Below are 21,327 nucleotides of genomic sequence, written 5' to 3'. Positions count from 1 at the left end.
CCCCTCTCAGCTTCAGCAGTTCATTCACGAGACAAAAGCTAACATCCGTCACCAGGGAAGTCCTGTTTTCTCATTGGGGAAAAACTTACTTGTGAGGTTAAGGAAAGCAATGTAATCCACACCTTCAAACAGCAACACTTAACAGAGGAAAACTAACTGCATCAATATGAAAAGAAAAAGCCTTTGAGTGTCAGAGCCTTAGTGCTCTACTGTATTTTAATATCCATAGACACGAAACTAAATCACAAGCATGTGGGTTTTCTTCCTCTCTCCACATTAGATTGTTTAAAAAATGAAGTTAATATTTCCCAAACAACTCAAACATGAAAATAAATGATGCAAAAGCTGCTTCTAGTAGCACATTTTTCTTTGGAAGGAAAAAAAAACTGAACAGAATTTAAGAGCATTACATAAAAAATCCTGGAAATTATGCACAGACTATCCTGGAGCTTTGCCAAAAAAGGCTATGCTGGTTTTTCATGTGCATAAATGATTATCAAGTAAGAATTATCAGGAGCTACAGTATTATTAAAGAGGAATGCACTTCGTGAAATCTCCATTTTAAAAAGCTTAAAAATAATTGCCTAAACTAAGGCATTGAATTCCATGTTTTCTGAGCCCTAAACAAGCACTCGGTGTGCACTATTCTGGGTCCCTGCCCTCCCAAAAGGTCTCACTGTGGCACCCAGGAGCCCCCTGCCCGGGTGTCCAGGGCCCCATCTCATGCCCAGAGGCTCTCTCCACTGCTGCCTTCTCTGTGTCCTTTCAGGATCCTACCTGTCACCTCTAATGACCTGCTCAATCACCCCTTTCCCCGACAAAGTAGTTGCTGCCTTTCCTCTACATTCCAGTCTGTTCTGTGCAGATATTTGGAGTGTGGTTTTGCACTTGACAGAGTATCCACATGTGCAGTGTGAGCTGTCGTAACATTCACTCACTCATTCATTCCACAGTCATCCCTTGCCATCCCAGGATGACCGGGTGGCTTCCTAAGAACACCAAAATGCAGAGACCCAAATGGTGTGCAAACTGTGCAGTATTTGCATGTGACCATGCATATCCTCCCATATGCTTTATAAACTCCAGGTTACTTACGGTACCTAATAATAATGTAAATAGCTGCTATATTGTATTGTTTAGGGAATAATGGCAAGAAAAGAGTCTGCACACGATCAGTGCAGATGCAATTTTTTTCTGATTATTTCCAACCCAAGTTGGTTGAATCCATGGGGGCAGAACCCATTAGATATGGAACCCACAGACATGGAGGGCCAATTGTATGACTGAGCGTCTATTTTATGTCAGGTGCCAAGCTGGATTCTCAGTGCTAGGAAAACAGCAGGGAATAAAACACGTGAAAATTCCCATTCTCCAGACCTACTGCAATGAGAAAGATCACAAACAAAATAATAAGTCCAATACACACAGCGTCAGATGGAAGGGGAATGGCTGGACTGACACTGTAGAAGCTGCTCGCAGCAGGGCTCCTAGGAGGGGAATTTCTGGGGCTGGGCCTCACGGAACCTTCCACGGCCATCCTGAGGATAGGGCTTCTCTACTGCTCCGTCTGCAAACCGGCAATCGACATGCTGATTTAGGATTTATTTCCTTCTCTTGCTTTCTTTATCGCTATTTACCCACACTCATGGGCACCTGTCCCTCAACAGGCATTTGTGGGAAGATACTGTAGAAAGAGACAGTGCACTGCTCTGTGATTGTCAGTTCTAAGAATGCAAATTAGAGCTTCAGAGAACATGGTGACGTGGGCACTGTTTCTTCTGTGGCATTATTTATTCTTATAAACATGCATATACTATTAATTTTCTTTTCAAGACAGAAGCGGGTAAACTTTAGTTCAGTCTCTCTGAAGAAACACATCAGACAAACATAATGAACAAGATTTTAATACCCATAATTTCCCAACTCCTTAAAAGTATTACTAAATGGGTATGAAAGCTATCAGAGACCGCTGGGGTTGTAAGAAAAGGATTTAGGGCCAACATGAAAGGGCTCCCATGGGTCCATGATGCAAAAATTTCTGCACCAAAGACAATGATATCTATAAAGGAAAGAAGTGCATCACATAAGACAAACTCCAGGAGTTTACACTGATAATTGAAAAAAAGCCACTGGTCAGCTTTGGAGGGTGTGAAGAAGCCAACTCAGTCTGAAAACTGATACATATAGAAAGAAGCAACCCCACAGAACATAAGTCTCTGCGATCAAAGCTCCTGTGACCCCAAGATTTCATCGTGACTGAGGTGACAACGGGCATGAGCGCACTTGGTGCACTGGGAAGAGCAAAAGAAAGGTGGGGTGGTTCTGGCTGTTGCTGCCCCTGGGAGAACCGTCCCCGCTTTCAGCGACAGCAGCTAATATTATAGAAGCATTTCCTCATTTAATCCCAACAACTCTGTAAGGTGGGTACTAGTGTTTTCTAACACAGTCCTTTGGGTTTCAATACCGGTTCCACTACTTAGCAGCTCTTTCTGGCTGTGTGACCACTGGCAGCTTCTTAAGCTCTTTGTGCTTCAGTAACCTCACCTATAAAATATGAGATAGTAAGAGTCCCTAGCTCCCAGCCCTGTTTCTAACACACTCAGTGAATCTACTGTGTATTTGTTTAGATGTTTATTTGATTTGCGTCTGCTTTCTGTTCTAAGCCGTGCACTCCAAGAAGGCAAGGCCACCACCCTTATCTCCAGAACCCAGTCCAAGCCTCACAATTTATAGGAACTCACTCGATACTTACTGAATAAATGGGTTTGCGGTAGACACAGCAGAGCTGAACAGCCTCTCTAGTTCAAACCTCTGCCTATATCTTCAGAGACACAAAGTGAAAGATCTTCTCATAATTCCTCAACTATCAAGGGCCACATCATCTTAAGTACCTCAAAGCTCTGGGGACCTGAGTAGCCCGAGAACAACGCTGCCAGCACTCCCCAGGGTTTCCAGCACAGAAACTGCCAAACTTGCCAGCTACAGTTTAACCAGGGCAAGCTATCAGTGTTTTGTGTTTGGACACTTGCCCTTTTTAACTGAAGAAACTGACACAATCGCAGTCCCCAGAGTGTTCTGGGTTTCGGTAGGAAATTATACAAGATGTGGACCAAACAGAGTGTAGAAAAAAGAAAGAAACAGCCTTTAGTGCAGTACAAGATGTGACTCACACGCGTGGGAGAGCTAGCTCCTACTGCTGCCATCCAGTCACTGTGTTAGCTAGGAAGTGTTCTGCTTGACTTTTCTCATTAGATTCTCCCAACACCACTATGCCAGAGGTTCTGCCATTCCAGGGAACTGCAGAGCCCTCGGGTAGTTTGTCCAAGGTCCCACAGCTCAGAAGCTGCAGAACTGAGAAATGAATCCAAGTGTATCTACAGGTCCAGCATCTGATGCAGTGAGTTAAGCCACCACTTAAGATGCATGAGCACCTGTTCATGTCCCAGCTCCACTTCCAATCCAGCTTCTTGCTAATCCACCAGAGAAGATGGCCCAAGTACTTGGGCTCCTTATACCCACATGGAGACCCAGATGGAGTTCCAGGCTCCTGGCTTCAGCCTGGCCCAGTCCTGGCCACTGCGGCCGTTTGGGGAGTGAACCAGTGAATGGAAGATCTCTTTCTCCCTCCTTCCCTCTCCCTTTGACTCTCACCTCTCTAACTCGGCTTTCAAAGAGATATACAAATCTTTAAAAGAAAAAAAAAGTCTACTTACCTAGCCACTAAATTTATATTGCCAAAGGGTGAGCCCTTCAAAAAAAAAATCTACAAACACAAAGCTGATTGTCCTTATTGTGAACTCTGGATGCCAGCAACAAATATTTGGCAGAATCACAAAGGATTTTCAAGGATTGGGTAAGAAAAAGCAATTGTAGGAACCGCTTCTATGATAAAGGCAGAGTGCCTGTGGTAGCTCGAGTTTATGCTGTCTCACATGCACGAGAGCACATGACTGGGTGCCGCGCACAAAACTGCGTCTTCCCTCCTTCACGCCCCAGGGAAGCAGTTCTCAAAGTGGTGTCCCCAGGTCCTCTGGGATCCTGGAGACCTTTGCAGGGCCTCTTTGAGGTTAGAACTATTTTCAGGGCAGTCTTTTGGTACAACGGTTCAGCTGCTGCCTGGGACGCATGCACCCCATACTGGAGTCCTGGCTCTGCTCTCCATTCCGTCACCCAACAGAAGGGAGCTCTCTGTCTCTCTGCCTTTCAAATAAGTGAAAGCATTTTCATAATAATACTAAGACCTTATTTGCGTTTTTCAGTATTGACACTTGCAAGTGATGGGGAAAAAGCAACAGTGGAAAAACTGCCGGTGCCTTAGCACCACGCTGTCCCAGCTGTCCACACGCTCCTGACCACCACGCACTTGCAAAGGGAAAACCAGACAGTTCAGCGTGAAGATGTCCCTCGTGTGGTTTCACTGTGGCACTTTCACAGTGGGGGAGAGAAGGATCTCTTTGGGACCTCGGGTTGGTCCCAATGGTCACAGTGGCCTCTCTTTCCTCGAGGGGGGCAGCATGCCCCGGGCACTGATGCTGTGTAGGACCATAGGCCACCTCGTGTGGCATCTTCAAAGAAACTGTCAGGGACTACAGCGGTCATGTCAGCCTGGGTGTTAAGTGCTCCAAGGAGGTAGCCACTGGCATCCTAAGGGTCATCATCCTGGCCAAGCTCTCCAGTGAAGAGAGGGTACTGGGGGAAAAGATGGGCAAGCTCCACACCATGCATTTCAAGGGGACAGGCTGCTGCGGCTCTGTGCCTGTGCATCTCATCCCCACCCGCTCAGCACAGCGTCATCTCAATCCCCGTGCCCAAGAATCCACTGCTGATGGCTGGCACTGATGACTGCCACACCTCAGCCGGCAGCTGCACTGCCACCCGGGCAACTTCACCCACGCCACCCCTGATGCCCTCTGCAAGGCCTTGCAGCTGTCTGACACCCCTCCTGGGGAAAGAGACTGTGTTCACTGAGTCTGCCCACCAGGAATTCCCTGACTCACACCAGAGCATCCGTGCGGAGGCCCCCGGCTCCAGCTGTGGAGACAACACAGGGTATTTATACAAGAAAAACAGAGCGAATCCATCCTGTTTTTAAAAAAGAAAGACTGTCCTTGACAAGTCATGGCTGTGTTAAATCTCAGCCTTGAGTGTGTGTCTCATACTAGTCCATGCAATAAAAAGGTAAGCATAGCCCCAGTGCTCCTGTTGCACCCCGAAGTGCAACTGTGTCGGGAGAATCAGCCGTGGGACTGTCTGGGGTGCAGGTTGAACCAGCTGCTTTTCCCATGCATACACAAGCTGTGGTCATTCAGATTTGAGTACTGGCAGATTGTTCTGGGACAATTAATGAAATGAGTCTGCCACTTCAAGCAAAACCACTGACCGTGTTTGTTGCCGATGATAAATTCAAACTCTGAAGTGAAAATCAGAATTTTGGAAAATTTATATCAACCACTGTGAAATCAGTCTCCACCCAAAATTTAAAGATGTCCCTGATGTCAGCCTTTGGAACATCTACATAATTCAAGAAACCAGTATTTTCCAGATGGCTAAGGCATGATGTTGTAAAATCATATGTGGGTAAAAGAGTCATTCAAAAATGCAATGGAGGGGCCAGCGTCATGGCACAGCGGGTTAACGCCCTGGCCTGAAGTGCCGGCATCCCATATGGGTGCCGGTTCGAGACCAAGATACTCCACTTCCAATCCAGCTCTCTGCTATGGCCTGGGAAAGCAGTAGAAGATGGCCCAAGTCCTTGGGCCCCTGCACCCACGTGAGAGACCCAGAAGAAGCTCCTGGCTTCAGATCAGTGCAGTTCCGGCTATTGTGGCCAATTGGAAAGTGAACCATCGGATGGAAGATCTCTGTCTCTCCTCTCTCTTTGTAACTCTGAATTTCAAATAAATAAATAAATCTTTTTTAAAAAAGATTTATTTATTTATTTGAAGGCAGTGGAGCATGGCCCAACTGCTTGGGCCCCTGCACCTGCATGGGAGACTGGGGGGGGGGGGGGGGCTGGCTCCTGGCTTCGGATCAGCAACCTGTGGTGGCCATTTGGGGGGTGAACCAACAGAAAAGGAAGACCTTTCTCTCTGTCTCTCCCTCTCTCACTATCTAACTCTGCATGTCAAAAAAAAAAAAAAAAAAAAAAAAAAAAAAAAAACAGCAGCAGCAGCTGCTTGGGATATCTGCATTCCGTATCAGAGTATCTAGTGTTAGTCCGGATTCTGCTTCTGATTCCAGTTTCCTGCTATTTGGCAGTGGTGATGGCTCAAATACTCGAGTTCCTGCCACCCATGTGGGGGACCTAGACTGAGTTCTGGCCTAGCCCTGTCCATGGGGAGTGAATCAGTGGATGGACAGCTTCTCTGTCTCTCTGCTTTTCAAATAAATAAATAATTAAATTCCTTAATTCATTTCAAAATAACCTTAGACCCATTATACTCGTTGCATATAAATGTATATATAAATTTTTTGTTTTGTAAAACACAAAGGAAATTTGATGAGAAGGGCATGATTTTACATTTTTGCAAATTTCTTTAATGTCTAAAATTATAGAAAACTACATTAAAATTGTAAGATACATGTAACAAAACTCTGTCATTTTAATCATTTTAAAGTGCAACAGCTTAACTGTTTTGGTATTCAGTCTGTTCCAATATATTGAAGAATGTGTAGAAAATACGACTCCCTAGAGAAATGTAGTTGGAAAATAGAGGAGTATTTTAACAGCCTTTTTAGATTACTGTGGATGTTCTTTCTGATACTGCCCCATCATCGAACAAGCGGTAGTTTCTTTTTTTTTTTCTTTTTTTTTTTTTTTTTTTGGCCAGGCAGTTAGACAGTGAGAGAGAGAGAGAGACAGAGAGAGAGTTATAGACAGTGAGAGAGAGAGAGGTCTTCCTTTCCGTTGGTTCACTCCCCTAATGGCCACTATGTCCGGCGCTGCGAAGATCCGAAGCCAGGAGCCGGGTACTTCCTCCTGGTCTCCCATGCGAGTGCAGGGCCCAAGCACTTGGGCCATCCTCCACTGCACTCCCGGGCCACAGCAGAGAGCTGGACTGGAAGAGGAGCAACCGGGACAGAATCCAGCACCCCAGCTGGGACTAGAACCCAGGGTGCTGGCGCCGCAGGCGGAGGATTAGCCAAGTGAGCCACGGTGCCAGCAAGCAGCTTCTTAATCACTGTGACAACGCCTATCCTGAATTAAGGAAACTTTTTAACTTCTAGGTTTGTTTCAGTTGCTAATACTGTAACTATCAATATGTAACTTTCGTAAACAAAAGCTACTTAGCTTCCTCATTAATAACTTTTAGGAGTGTAAATCTGTCTAAAACCAAAAAGTTTGGGACATACAGCTTATGAGAAGTCTCTTAGACCAGTTACAGCCTTTGCTGACTACCCCAGCCCCAAGATTTCACCCCACTGTCAAATCCATTCCCGTTCACCAGCTCCACCAGCTCCACACCCTGTAGGCCAAGGCCACTGCCACTGCCACCACCAGCCTCTGGGGGTTTCAGGTTCCTGCCTATGCCAAAGGACTGAGCATCTCCCCTTAACTCCCTGGAGAGGGTGCTGGGCACTTGCTACAAGAATGAGGCTAGAAATGGTTGGAGAGAGACACCAGAACTCAATGTTGAAAAGCCGGGGAGTTTTCTGACGCAGTCTCCTTTGCCAAAGTTGACTCAGGTTTAGCCACAGATTGGCACTGCTGGTACAGTTCACCAAGTGCATCAACAAAACTGTCAAGAATGTCACTGTCTTCTCCAGGTGTCGCAGGGAAGGCTACCCCACCTTGACCTTTCCTCTGTCTACAATGGCACCCAGCCACCTTGAGACCAGCGCTCCCTCTGACGTGTTTCAGGTCCCTCACTTCTGCTCTGTAGTGGCTCCCGAGCCTGCCCAGTCTAGAATTCACACGTCAGCTCCCTTCCTGTTTTAAAAACTGTCACCTCTTCATAAAATTCCGTCTGATGACGCTAGTTCCGGCTGGAAAAGGTCTTTAGGTGTGTCATACACAAAGTACAAATAGGTGCCTGGAGACAAATGGACAACATGCCACTCAGGCCAGCTCTTCCAGTGGCCAGCAGCTCCCCACCAACAGCGGGAGACTGGGCCTCAGACCCGTGGCGAATGACCGAACCCTTATGATTCCAAAATCCCAAGAGAAATACCAAAACTGAGACCGTGGGCCAATGGAAAGAGGAGAATTAAGCACAGCATGCTCATATGCGTACGCACTCCAGTGCCTGCATACGGAAAACTCAGTGTGTTTTTTTCTTCTGGATATTGTTATTGTATAGCAAAGTACACAGGAGGCTCTGGCAGAAGGCAGAAACACAAATACTACTTGACCCAGGCTAACTGGTAGATGAGAAGCCTGAGACATCTTGTCTTTCCTCACCCTGTTTTCCTCTTTTTTTAAAAAAAAGATTTATTTTATTTATTTGAACGATGGAGTTACAGAGAGAGGTAGAGACAGAGAGAGTGAGCGAGAGAGCAGCCTGGTCTCGAACTGGCGCCCATATGGGATGCTGGCACTTCAGGCCAGGGTGTTAACCCACTGCACCACAGCAACGGCCCCTCTATTTTCCTCTTTTTAACATTTCCCTTTCTTAGTAATTCTGGCTCAAAAGATTACCCTCTTTCCTTCTTATTCCACCAGCATTTCAACAAACTTTACCCTTGACTATCTTTGCCAAAGGTTAATTCCTCGCCAAAGCTCGTCCTCAGAATTAACAGCTCCGCATGCTCTGCTGAAAGCCCTGTAGCTTGGTCCCAAAGAATCCCAAAAAGTTGTCATGGGGGCTGTTTCGGCATCAACTATATCAACAGCCACAGCTATTTGCCGACTCCTATCCCAGTTGTTGGGGCAAAGTTTGTGCTGCACCTCGTCTCCGCCAGGGTTTCAACACGCAGAGACCTGGCTCAGGAATGCAGGTCGGCATGGGATTTCCAAGTGGGCACACTGAGCTGTCAACACAGTGTCAGCCCCCCAGTGAGGAGAGTGACATGCTTAGGTGGGGACAACCTATCCAAGCTACCGAGGGAAGCCAAGAAGCACCTGAGCACGCAGCTGCACCCAAAATCACCACCTGGCTAGGACGGTCAGGCCCACCACGAGGACACACGGAGCCCAAACGTCCAGCTTGGGACAGGTGTTGTCGGAGGCCTCCATCCACTGTCAGACAGGGTCCAGACACGTATCAGCAAACCTCTCCCGCAGTACTTCCGCAAGCCTAAAGCTGGGATGAGGGAAAGTCTTTGTTTTAAATGCCTGCATCTGGGGCTGGCACCGAGGTGCCGACGGTTAAGCCACCATTTGTGAAGCTGGCATCCCATGTCAGAGTGCTGTTTTGAGTCCCCGTTGCTCTACTTCCGATCCAGCTGCTTGCTAACATGCCCAGGAAGGCAGCAGATGATGGCCCAAGGGCCGACTTGGACCCCTGCCACCCGTGAGGGAGAGTTCTGGCCCCCGGTTTCCCCTGGCCCAGACGTGGCTGTTGCAGTGATTTACGGTGTGAAGGGGAGTGAACCAGAAGATCAAAGATCTCTCTTCTCTCTCCCCCATGCTCTCTCTCCCTGTCTCTGTCACTGCCTTCTGAAGAAATAATAAATCTTATTAAAAAGAAAGCATCTGGCAACGCAATGACTCCCAAACACTCCTTCCTACAAAGACAGAGTCCTTCCTTGGTGTGGCTCTGGAGGGGATGAGCATCTTTGTTCTGCCTTCCTAATATTTACAAGGGGGAAAGAGGACGTCTAGATATTTTCTAACAGTTTTGATTTCCACCTTTGCGACCCTATCTCTCTGAGAGGAGAAGCCAACAGCTACAGACAGTACTCCTCACTGGTTTTGCTTGTGGCCCAAGGAAGAAAGAGCAGCCAGAACCTCTTGGGCACTGTGGTTCATTCGAAACACAGGTGAAGGGCCCCTTCTTCCCATCACTTGAATCAGATCGTCTCTCCTTAGCTTCGGTAATTGCTCCACACTTCTCTGTATCTTTTCCAAAACCTGGCCCTATGCTGAGTATTTCTTCAACCTCCTCTTCCTGCCTTATGTTTTCTTAGAGCTTAACACAAAACAAATATTATATTCTGATTACTTATTGTTTGACTCCCATATTGGCATGCAATTAGAACTCTCCTAGGATGACATCTACAATTAACTGAAAACTTCCTGCCCTCTGTGATAGGGGCACACGTTTCGCTCCCTGCTGGATTCCCAGAACCTAGATCTCTGTCTAGCTTAGAATAAATTATTTGTTGAATGAATGAATGAACAGACCGAGGTTCTGGGCCTAATTCATATTCTACAACTCAATTCTCCGTTCTGCATTCAGGCCACAGAGACTTTAAAGGCCCCTGCCTGCCTCCACACCACCTCCTGGTCAATTCCAGAAATTTACAAACCCATCTCCCCCTCAGACAACCAGGCCCTCTCTTTCAGCAGTGGTTATCTAGGTCTGACACAAAGTCCTATCGAGTTGATCTTCATTTTTCAAAAATTTTTTTATGTATTTATGTGAGGGGGTCAGACAGATGACAGACATAGCCCCCATCAGTTGGTTCCCTCCACAAATGCCCACAACAGCTGGGCATTTGGCTGGACCAAGCCAAAGCCAGGAGCCAAGAGCCAGGAACCCAAGCCAGGTCTTCTCCCACATATGTGGCAAGAATCCAAGCACTTGACCCATCACCTGCTGCCTCCAGGGGTGTGCATTAGAAGAAAGCTCAGGGCCAGCATTGTGGCACAGCAGGTTAAGCTGCTGCTTGCAACACTGGCATCCCATATCAGAGTGCTGGTTCAAATACTGGCCGTTCCACTTCCAATCCAGCTTCCTGCTGCATTTCTGGGAATGCAACAGTACATGGCTATCTCCACCCACGTGGGAGACCAGAGTGAAGTTCCTGGCTCCTGGCTTCAGCTTGGCCCAGACCTGGCTGTTCTGGCCATTTGGGTAATGAACTTGAGGATGGAAGATTCTCTCTCTCCCTCCCTCCCTCCCTCTCTCTCTCAAATGGAAGGAAGAAAGCAAGCAAGCAAGCTAGTTAATTAGTTAGTTGCTTGGTTGTAATTGGGAGTGGAGTGGAAACCTGAACCCAGGCACTCTGATATAGGATGTAGGCATCGCAACCATTGGCTTAGCCACTAAACCAAACGTCCCCCAAAGCTGATCTTCTTAATGCTGCTCACACCTACCCCATAATCTCCGCCACCACTGCTGTTACCTCAGTTCACCCCTACTTGGGATTTATTCAAAGAGTTCACTAATCTCCAGCCTCACACTCTTGCAACCCACACTCCCTGGGACTAAAAGAGTAAGCTTCTAAAATGTAAATCAGCTGCCTAAGCCTTGTATTTAAAGCTCATCCATGGCTCTCCAGCAAGACAGAGTCAAATCCCAACCCTTTCCCATGTCACCCACAGCCTTCCTGTCCTGATGAACCATGTACATTGCCCAACCCCACGGAGAAACACAAGTGCCAGCCTCTGCCCTGCCGTGCTGTCTGCATCCAGCGTCTTCCCTCTGTCCACCTAAAGAGCCACGGCTCAGTCTCAGGATGCAGCCCGAGTACACGCACCTCGCCAGAGTGTCCCGACTCACCCACACACTCTGCGACATTTGTAACTGTGAGCTCACTGAGGTCAGGAACAGTTACCAAGACTTCTTCACACCCACAGCGTCAGGCATGGACAGTAGGAACACAACAGAGATTTTAGGGTGAGTGTGTGAATCTGCAGAAACACTGAAACCCGACCCTTAATCAAGACCAGTTCAGATAAATCAGACAGGAATTGCTTCCCTTCACGCCGCCAGGCTGATTCTAGAATCCCTGCTCAAGCTGCCGATGTCCACTCTGCAGAATCCTCTACCTGGTACTTTCTCACTGTTTTCAGCAAAAGGGGAACTAGGTAAAGACAGAGGCTAGAATAAACCTTATGCACGTAAGCTCGACCGCGTGGATGGAAGGGCAGCCCACACAAAAATCTTAACAGCTTCAAAGAGGGTCCGGAAGTTGCAGAGATACCCTCTATCACTGGAGTCCTGTCCACAAGGGTTTTCAAGATGAGCTGAAGAAGCAAAAACCAAAATGCCAGGAAGACAGTTAAAAGAGAGAACAGCATTAAAAAAATCAACGGTTTAGCTAAGCTTTCTGTTTTTCCCTACTTCCTTTGCACTACTAAAATTTTTCCTCCATAAATACATAGTGTGCACAAACTTAAGGAAAAATTTAATTTAAGTCAAATTTACACTAATTAAGGTAGAAAAAAACTACAAACTTACTTCAGCATGTTATTAGTCTGTGTTTTTGAGTCCCCTGATCTATAATTATTTTTAAATGACCAATAAATTAACAAAACGTGATTACCAAACATTTAGTGACGTGGAGATGTTTCAAATGTAGTGATTACACTTGTTTTTATTTTTGGAATTCGTGCCACACACACTACAAAGTGCAACTTACACAAGTGTTATCACTGCCCTTTGGCCCAATATGCAACCTGCCCCCACAATCCCTGAGCACAAATCCCAGAACACCAGGCTCTGAAGATCCCCACATCCCCTCGTGCTCACTGACACCTTCAGGCCCTCTTAAACAGGAGAATCTCCCCAAGGAACAGCAAACGTGTCTTCCAGCATCGTTGATGCAGCATTTAAAGCTCTTCTGGGTCAAAGAAACTCTCAAATGAAGATATTTTCTGCTGCACCAGTAAATCCTTCAACAACTCACAAAATTACTGTAACAGAGAAAAACAGGAGGACAAAGCACACTTGCCAGATAGCGATAATAAACAAAGGACGAGGAGCACTCAGGTCACAAGTCAGAGAAAGAAAATGCCCGTTGAGCATGCAGGACTGTTTCAAAGCCAACTACCTATACGAGGTCCAGCTCGGTCGCTCGCTGTCTCCGATTCAAACTAGCAGTTCTCCTCCTCAGGATTCCCTTTCTCGGGGCTTGTAACTGCACGATTAGGCAGTGCGTGAGCACCGCAAAATGACAGTACAGATTTACAAACACAAGCTTTTAAAAATCAGTGTTATTTTCTCTATGCACTTCTAAAATAGATGTTCCCCCTCAATCTGTAAGATGTTAGTAAAACATGAAGACTTTTTTAAAGCGGGCAGGAGAAGGTAAGGAATGCAGAGAGAGCACTTGGAATCCTTCTTTTTGGCCCCACTATTTATACATCACCCCCTCCCCCAGGCCTTAGAGATTTTGGCCCTCTATAAAAATAAGGGGAAAAAAAGAAAGAGAAGTGAAAACATCAAGAAGAGCAGTAAAGAGCTTAAGGTCGAGGACAAGGGGTCAGATACAGATCTCAGGTGTTGGAGAGAGGGGGATATAAACCCGCCTTTGGGTACATTTCTCATTTGCGGGTTGGCTGGTGGCTTGAGAAACTGAACCTTCTAAACTACCCGGGGGTCTGTGTGGCAGGACAAACACCACAATAGAGCATCGTTAAACAAATCAAAGTTGACAGCTGCAGATACAAACATTTTTTTGAAAAAGAGACCAAGGCAGCAAAAGGCAGTGTGCCCATAGAGGCTTATAATTCCTTCCGATCCGAGAGAGCCCCGTGGGGCACAGCCGACGTCCGGTCCCTGCTCTGACGATGAGCAAAGCGAGGCCTACAGAGAGGGAAGGCTTCCTTTTCACACTTTGCTGACAAAGGCGTGAGAAAAGGCTTGGATGGGACTGAAGGGTGACCAAGTGACACGCAAAGGCCATTTCTCTGGGTGCTTCTCGGTGCTGAAGGGTTGGGGGACCCGGAATTCCCAAAACACAGCCTCAGGATTTCAGAAACAAAAACAGCCGGCTGGCGGTGTGGCCCTCCTTCCAAAGGTCTCGTCTAGGTCAGCACTATCTCAGTGTCCCCGTCTGCAGTCTGCAGTGGGAACAGCCCTGTGATAATTGACTCACTGGAGGAAAAGTCACCCGGCTCCCGAGACTTCCCCTTGGGTACGGGATCCTGACACAACTGAGCTGCCTCTGGATACCCAAGCTGAAAAGAGACAGACTTTTTTTTTAATGCAATACAAACAGGACCGGGGAAGGAGGCTAAGGCAAAGAAACACACATACCTTTCAACTGGTCAGCCACCACGCTCTGGCCCAGGCGCTCAAACACTTTCCCGTCTTCCATTTCGTACCGGTCGTCTAGGTATTTTGCGGTGGCTTCGGAAATGTGGACTTTGCCGGCCACTCCCAGCTGCTCCATGAGATTGGCCAAATTCACATCATTGGACCACACGTCGAACTTAAACCTCCTCATGCCCAGGATGCCACACAGGACGGTCCCCGTGTGGACCCCGACGCGCATGTTTACCATTTCTTTCTTCTCCTGGCAGAACTGCTCGATGGCTTTGATCATGCCCAAGCCCATCTCTATACAGCAGTAGGCATGGTCTGCCCGGGGCTCGGGACAGCCCGCCACGCAGTAGTAACAGTCTCCCAGGGTGCTGATCTTCTCACACTTGGTCTCCTCGCACAGCCGGTCGAAGCGGCCAAACAGATCATTCAGGAGGCCCACCAGGGCGTGAGCGGACTTGTTGGCGCTCATCTTGGTGAAGCCCACGATGTCTGCAAACAAAATGCTGACTTCCTCAATCTGCTGCATCTTAAAAGGGCGGAACGCTATGGGAGCCTTCTGGATGGAGGACTTCTTCTTCCTGTTCTTGGGGCTCGAGGTGGCGTGCCTCTTGACAGAATTCTCACTCTCCTCGTCCCCCTGCTTCATCAAGTCGTCCGCTATGATTCTCGGCATCACGGAATGAATCATCCTCTCTTTGAGGGCTTTTTCTACTTCCAGGTCTTTGCCGTGCATGATGGACTGTCCCACCTTCAGGAAGGTGCTCCGGGACCGCACCTGCGACATGATGAACAGGTGGATCCCGATGGCATGGATGCACAGGTGGAGCAGGGCCCTGCTCAGCAGCTCCCAGTGCAGGACCGGCGCTCCAGGCCAGGGGAAGCAGTCTTCGTTCCGGAAGTGATACCCGAAGGTCTCAAACAGAACAGAATAGGCCACCCCCAGAAACAAGCTCAAGTACAGAGGTAAGTGCATGACGGTGTAGAGCAAAAAGAGCACTTCGATGCACATGGAGAAGCTCCCCACTTGAGATAAGCAGGTGTCTGCGGGCTGGGCCGCGGGAGTGTGATTGGAGCTGTCAGCACGGCCCGCCAGAGGCGTCAAAGCCTGAAACTGCGCAGCCAGGGTCAGGGCGAACACCAGCAGGGTGAGAACCAGCGAGGTCCAGGCGTAATGCCGGGCGTACAGCTTGGTGAAGGTAAACAGAAAAAAGCCCACACACGCCGCGAGGAAGCAGAGCGCCGGCGCCACCATGACAATCAGCTTGGATCTCGTGTGGACGGCGAAATAGACGCTCCAGAGCAGGCAGGCGAAGCCGACGTAGAAGAGCGCGTACCGGAAGCGGCGCTGGGTCTGCGGGAAGCAGCGCTCCAGGCAGGCCTCCTCCAGGTTCACCGAGTCGAACTTGGGGTCCCACCAGCGGCTCGAGGCCCTCTCGAACAGCTGCGGCAGCTTCTTCTGCCGGCGCAGGCGGGCCCCGCCGCCCAGCCTGCGGGGCGCGCCCGCGGAGTCCCCCGAGCTGCTGCAGCTGGAGGAGATGCTGTACTTGCAGTGCTTGGGGTGGCTGCTGCAGGACAGCTGCTTGGGGTTGATCTTGACCCGCACGCTGTTGCTGTCGCCGCTGGAGTCACAGCTCACCTCGGTGCTGTGGTGATGCAGCAGCTGCTGGTGGGGCGGGGAAGCCATGTTGCGGCGCTCGGAGCCTTCTCGGCCGTCGCTCGTACCTGTCGGCGGAACGGCGAGAGTTAGGTCGGCTTCTGGACCGGCACGTCCCCGGCGGAGCGCCCCGGAGAGGCACCGCACGCTCCCAGCCACCTCCCCGCGAAGGCGAAGCGAAGCCCCGCCGTCCCCCCTCCCGGACGGACCTGGAACACCGGGGTCCCGCAGCCGCGGCCGCCCTCGGTCCGGGACGCGGTCCTGCTGCCCGCGGCGCCCTCGCCGCGCCGGAGGCCTCCGCGCTGCCCCCGCGGCTGCTCCGGAGGGAAGTTCAGCCCTGGAGCGCTCCCGGCGCTGCGAGCGGCGTTCCCGAAAACAACTCGGCGGGCGGCGGGCGGCCCCTCATCCCGCACCCGAGGCGCCGCTGCGTCAGAGGGGCGCGGGCCGGTCCTGCGGCTCTGGCCGCGTCCCCTCCCGGCGCCGCCGAGCCCGGCGAGCTACCCCGGCCCGCCCTGCCCGCAGCTGGGTGTGCGCCCCGGCCCGCGAGTTTGCAGAACCCGCAGGCGGGCAGGCGGGCGGGCGGGCGGCGGCGTCGGCGGGGCCCGTCTAGCGGGGCCTGCTGCCCACCGCCCGCCGAGCACGCTGCCGCCCCGCCGGGGCCGCCGATGCCCGGGCCGAGCCGCGGGGCCGAGCGCAGGGAGCCGCGCGGGCCCCTCAGAGGGCGCCGGTGCGGGGCTGCCGCAGAGCCGGGCTCCCGCGACGCCGGTCCGGACTCCCGCCGCCGCGCCCACGCCCGGGGCCGCCTCCCCGAGCTACAGATGCAGCCGCGGCCGCGCCCGCTGCCGTCCCTCCTGCGGCCGCTGCCTCATGTCGGAAGAGCAGCCGCCGCGGCCGCCACCATCTCCGGCCCCCTCCCCCTCCCGCTGTCACTGACAGACGCGCGCCCGCGCCGCCCCTCGCCCCGCCGCAGCGCGCACGCGCGGCCCGCGCACGCCGCCACCGACCCCGGGCGCGCGCACAAGGGGGTTGCGCGCGCGCGCGCGCCGCCCAGGCTCTGAGCCCGCCGGGCTCGGGGCTGCGGGGCGGGCGCGCGCTCGGCTCCGCCCTCCGCCCCGGGCCGCGCCCAGGCCGGCAGCTGCAGAAGCTGGGAGCCCGGCGTCCGCGCACGCTGGGACCACCTGCCCGGCCGCGGGCCCCAGACCCCGGGGAGGGAAGAGCCGCAGGGGCGCAACGCTTCGGGAAGCGGCGTGCTTCCCCCACACCCCCGCGCACCTTTTCAGCAAATCCAACTTCTCAGCACTGGGGTTTGCCTCCAAGCAGTGAGTGCGCACCCTCAGTGCCACTAGCCGCCCCCTGAGCCTGCCCACCAGGCGACCACCGCAGGCCGAGGCCCGCCGCCCGCCGTAGCAGGGTGCAGCTGAAGGCCGCCCCTCCAGCCCCGGGAGGGAATTTGTCTTCCCCCAACTCATGAGCAGCTGTTTTTTTTTTTCCCTGTGCCACAAATGAAACTTTGAGAAGTTTGCTTCCCTTACACCACAAACGTTGCCACGTGTATATGAAAACGTGGTGCACACACGCAGGGGCAGCGAGGTCCTGATCCTCGCGAGGTGGACTGTGAAAGGCGCCAGTGGGTGATTCTGTTCACCCGGAATGTCCAGAATGGGACAGAACACAGGTTAGCGGGTGCCGGAGCCTGGAGGACGGAGAAGCGGGGGAGTGACTGCATTAAACTGGGTTGGAGTTTCCTTTTGGGATGAGGAAAAAGTCCACAGTAGTCGGAGGTGACAGGGCATTATGAATTACATAGTGGCTGCAGAACACTCCGACAGACCTAATGCCATTGCATTACACACTTTAAAATGTTTGAAATGGGGCCGGCGTTGTGGCACAGCAGGTAAAGCCGCCTCCAGAGATGCAAGCATCCCATACGGGCACCGGTTAGAGTCCTGGCTGCTCCACTTCTGATCCAGCTCCCTGCTGATGTGCCTGGGAAAGCAGTGGAGGACCCCCCAAGTGCTTGGATCCCTGCTACCCACTTGGGGGTCCTGGAGGAAGCTCCTGGCTTCAGCTTGGCCCAGCCCCAGTCACTGGGGCCATTTGAGGAGTGAACCAGCAGATGGAAGGTCCTCCCTCTGTCCCTCTCTCTGTAACTCTGCCCTTCAAATAAATAAATAAATAAATAAATAAATAAATATTTCTTTTAAAAATGTTTGAAATGGTAAATTTGCTATTGTCTCTGTTTTACCTCTATTAAAGGGGGTACATTAAAAGTAACACACCATTGCTATCGTGTTCCTGCCGAAAGTGTGTATCTAGACGGATCATGAGAAAACATCAGATGATCCCAAACAAATATTCTACACGGTCATCCTAAGTGTTGAGGTCGTGAAGCCGGAACTTCCCAGAACTGTCGCTAAGGGGACCAGCAACCAAACGGAACACAAAAGGAGAGATGGGTGACGTCCACATAGTCTGAAGTTCAGTGAACGATGCCGTGGCATTGTTAATTTCCTGGTTCTGATCTTTGTACTGTGGTTATGTAAGACACTAACATTGGGAAAAGAGGGGGATAGGGTACAGAGCTGTTCCCTGGTATGTTCACAACATTTCTTTAAGTCTAAAATATTACAAAATAAAGTTTTTCCCGTTAGAAATGAAAACAAAGCTTTGTTGAGCATCAGCTATGTGCCAGGCCCTCTCATGTGTCTGGGCACGTTAATAGTAAACTGGCATTGAGCAAAGGCGTCCTCCGTGCCAGAAACTACTGAGTGCTTTCACTTGTGACCTATTTGGTCCTCGCCACAACCCTCAGAGGTAGGTATTATTGTCCCTCATTTAGAGATGTGAAACCAGTGGCTGCAGGGCAATGTGCCCGAAGTCCCACAAAGGGTAAGTCACGAGCTCAGGAGGAAACCAGTTCACGGACATCTGTGGCCACAGAAGGGCTCTGGCACCACCTTCTGCGAGCCTCACGGTGGCCACACAGGGACCTACCTGTCTCCTCCATCAGCCCCACTGAATGGGAAGCCCGTGGAGACAGGGCCCAGGACTGCCACCCCCCCCCACACACACACCCTTCAGTGCAGCACTGTACACTTCCTGGGTCCCTTAAACAATCTGAAAGCTCTCCTGCCTGCACTTCTCCCCTCCTCAAATCATTTCAGTCACCATTTGTGGTACCTTTTTGTAAATTAATTAGTCAGGGCAGGCACTGTTGCACAACAGGTTAAGCCACAGCCTGCAGGGCCAGCACCCCATATGGGCGCCGGTTAGAGCCCCATCTGCTCCACTTCTGATCCAGCTCCCTGCTAGTGCACCTGGGAAAGTATCTGAGGATGACTCAAGTCCTTGGGTCCCTGCACCCACGTGGCAGACTGGAAGAAGCTCCTGGCTTCTGGCATTGGCCTGGCCCAGCCCTGGTCATTAATGGACATTTGGGGAGTGAACCAGCCAAAGGAAGATCTCTCAATCTCCCCCCACCCCTCCTCTTCTGTCTCTATGTAACTCTGACTTTGTGTGATTCTACCTTTCAAATAAAAATAAATAAATATTTTAAAAGAAAAAGATGAATTAGTCATGTCGGGTTTTAGGTGTGGGTAATGATCGTACCCACTGCGCGATCTCTCCTGTATGCAGTTCAGCGGCCTCCCCTGCTGTGGAGACCTCTGGGCTGCCAGAGCCGCCTGGACTCTGAGTGAGAGTGTGAATCATTCCATAAACCCTCAGGGACTGGGGAGGTGGTGCTTGGTGCTGTGCACTGGGCCCATGTACTACCTGATATGCCATCCCTATCTTTAAGGGAACTGGGAAAGATGCCCTGGGCAGCAGCCCCTGGCTATGAGAATGGAATTTTCATAGGCTTGGTGACAGACTGGATGAGGGAGAGTACTACAAAAGAGTCTAACCATGCTCTCCTAACAAAGTGGGCTCACCAGAGGGTTCTGAGTCCTTGACCCCCTCCCCCGAAAGCACAGAGGAGCCTCATTCCTAGAAGGTACAGGTCAGATGCACTGGCTTCCTCAAGCCATCCATTCCAGGCTGCTGCCCAATCTAGGGTTTTCTCTCCATCTGTGATGTTCACAGAACTCCCACCCAGACGCAGTGCGAATCAGAATGTGTCCACGCAAACTCTACCATAGCTCTACCAAAAGCCTTGCCTGCCAGTCCCTCATCCTCACCCTCCTTCACACGCCAGTTCCCTGAGCAGTGAGGGCTTGGCTGCAAGTTCTCAAGTCCCATAGGGTGACAACAAGACCAGCTCTGAGATACATGTCAACCTGACTAATTCATGCCGTCTCGTCACACCGGTGCCTGAGGTCTTGGCTGTGCCTGTGTTAGTTTTGGTTGTCCAGTGGGCAACAACCTTGGAGAACCACCCACTGGAAGACGGGACTCCCTGCTGTTTTCAGAGCACATGTCCGAAGCTGCAGTTATGAGTCCGCTTTTCTGTAAGCCAGAGAAGGGGAGTCTTTGCGCACCTACTCACGCTTTTTCCCCACCGTTGACATCCTGGATCCTGGTGGCTGGTCATGAGTCTCGAGCAGCTGCCTTTACATCGACAGAGGATCAGGTGTCCTTGCAAAGCAAAACAAGACTCTACATTAGAGATCACCAAAGTCTTCTGCAAGCCTGGTATATTCGCCTTAGCCCCGTACACAGACTCTAAACCCTGCTGTGGTGCTGCAGGGCCCGGTAACTGTACATTGAATGACTCTTTGTGGGAATTAGAAGGCATAAGTGAAGTAGTCAAACTCTCAATTGCCTTTCATAAGCAGAACAAGCAACATTTTATACGAGCTTATAGCTGCTCCGTCCCTACACTTATACTAGAGTCTCCATCTTGAGCCTCGGCCTAGATTATGTGACAGCATATACTGGGATATGACTCCACGGGAGCAGGGAAGACAAGGCCCTGGGAACAATCACAGGTTTAAGCCAGGACGCACTGGTCTGTGGCCCCGGAAAGATGAGCTCAGTTGAAAGAGAGAATGGAGACTCCAAGTATAGCATGGTATCTGCCGCTCTAATTTACCTCCTGGCCCAGCTCCTGCTAGAATGTTTGCTGGTCCTGTCTCACCTTGTGGAGAGTGGTGAGGAACGGTGAATGAGTCTTGGAAAAACTGCAAGAGCTGCACATGTGTTGGGTAGTGTCCCCTCACAATGCATGCCCACCAGGAATCTCAGAATGTGACCTTGTTTAGAAACAGTATCTTTGCACATGTAATAGGCGAAGATAGGGTCATATTAGATTATGGGGGCCTTAAACCCAATGACTGATGTCCTTGTAAGGAGAGGAGAAAACACAGAGACACAGGGGAGAAGGCAGCCATGTGAAACCCCAGGCAGAGATAGGAGCGATGCAGTAACCAACCAAGGACAGCACAGCATTGCTGGGAGATGCCAGAGCCTTCAGCGGGAGCAAGGCCCTGCCGACACCTTGATTTCGTACTTCTGGTCTCCGCAACTGTGAGAGAATAAGTTTCTACGGTGTTAAGCCCTCTAGTTTACAGTCATTTGTTATGGCCGCCTCAGGAAATGAATATGAGCCACTTCATTACAACTCAGTGAGTCAGCAGG

At 50.7% G+C, this 21,327-nt stretch overlaps 1 protein-coding gene across 4 annotated transcripts in view; it reads right to left on the bottom strand.

Annotated features, from left to right (window-relative positions):
- The window catches only part of ADCY9 (adenylate cyclase 9), a 132,878-nt gene extending 112,558 nt beyond the window's left edge, over positions 1–20,320 (bottom strand). For 2 of the 4 annotated variants that reach the window (XM_051836275.3, XM_089321283.1), the window contains exons 1-2: positions 20,229–20,320; positions 14,088–15,818 (exon numbers count right to left, since the gene is read on the bottom strand). In XM_051836275.3, coding sequence (XP_051692235.2) covers positions 14,088–15,780 — 1,693 coding nt within the window. In that variant the 5' untranslated portion in view covers positions 15,781–15,818; positions 20,229–20,320. Of the gene's footprint in view, positions 1–14,087; positions 15,819–15,959; positions 17,920–20,228 lie in introns of those variants that run through there. The other 2 variants (XM_051836274.3, XM_051836276.3) reach the window with 2 other exon arrangements.
- Between the last annotated feature and the right edge of the window lie 1,007 nt (positions 20,321–21,327).

The sequence above is a fragment of the Oryctolagus cuniculus genome, chromosome 19 (genome assembly GCF_051225735.1).
Source record: "Oryctolagus cuniculus isolate XC-2025 breed Fujian yellow rabbit chromosome 19, ASM5122573v1, whole genome shotgun sequence".
In the NCBI taxonomy this organism is placed as follows: domain Eukaryota; kingdom Metazoa; phylum Chordata; class Mammalia; order Lagomorpha; family Leporidae; genus Oryctolagus; species Oryctolagus cuniculus.
This window is presented reverse-complemented; position numbering and strand designations above follow the sequence as displayed.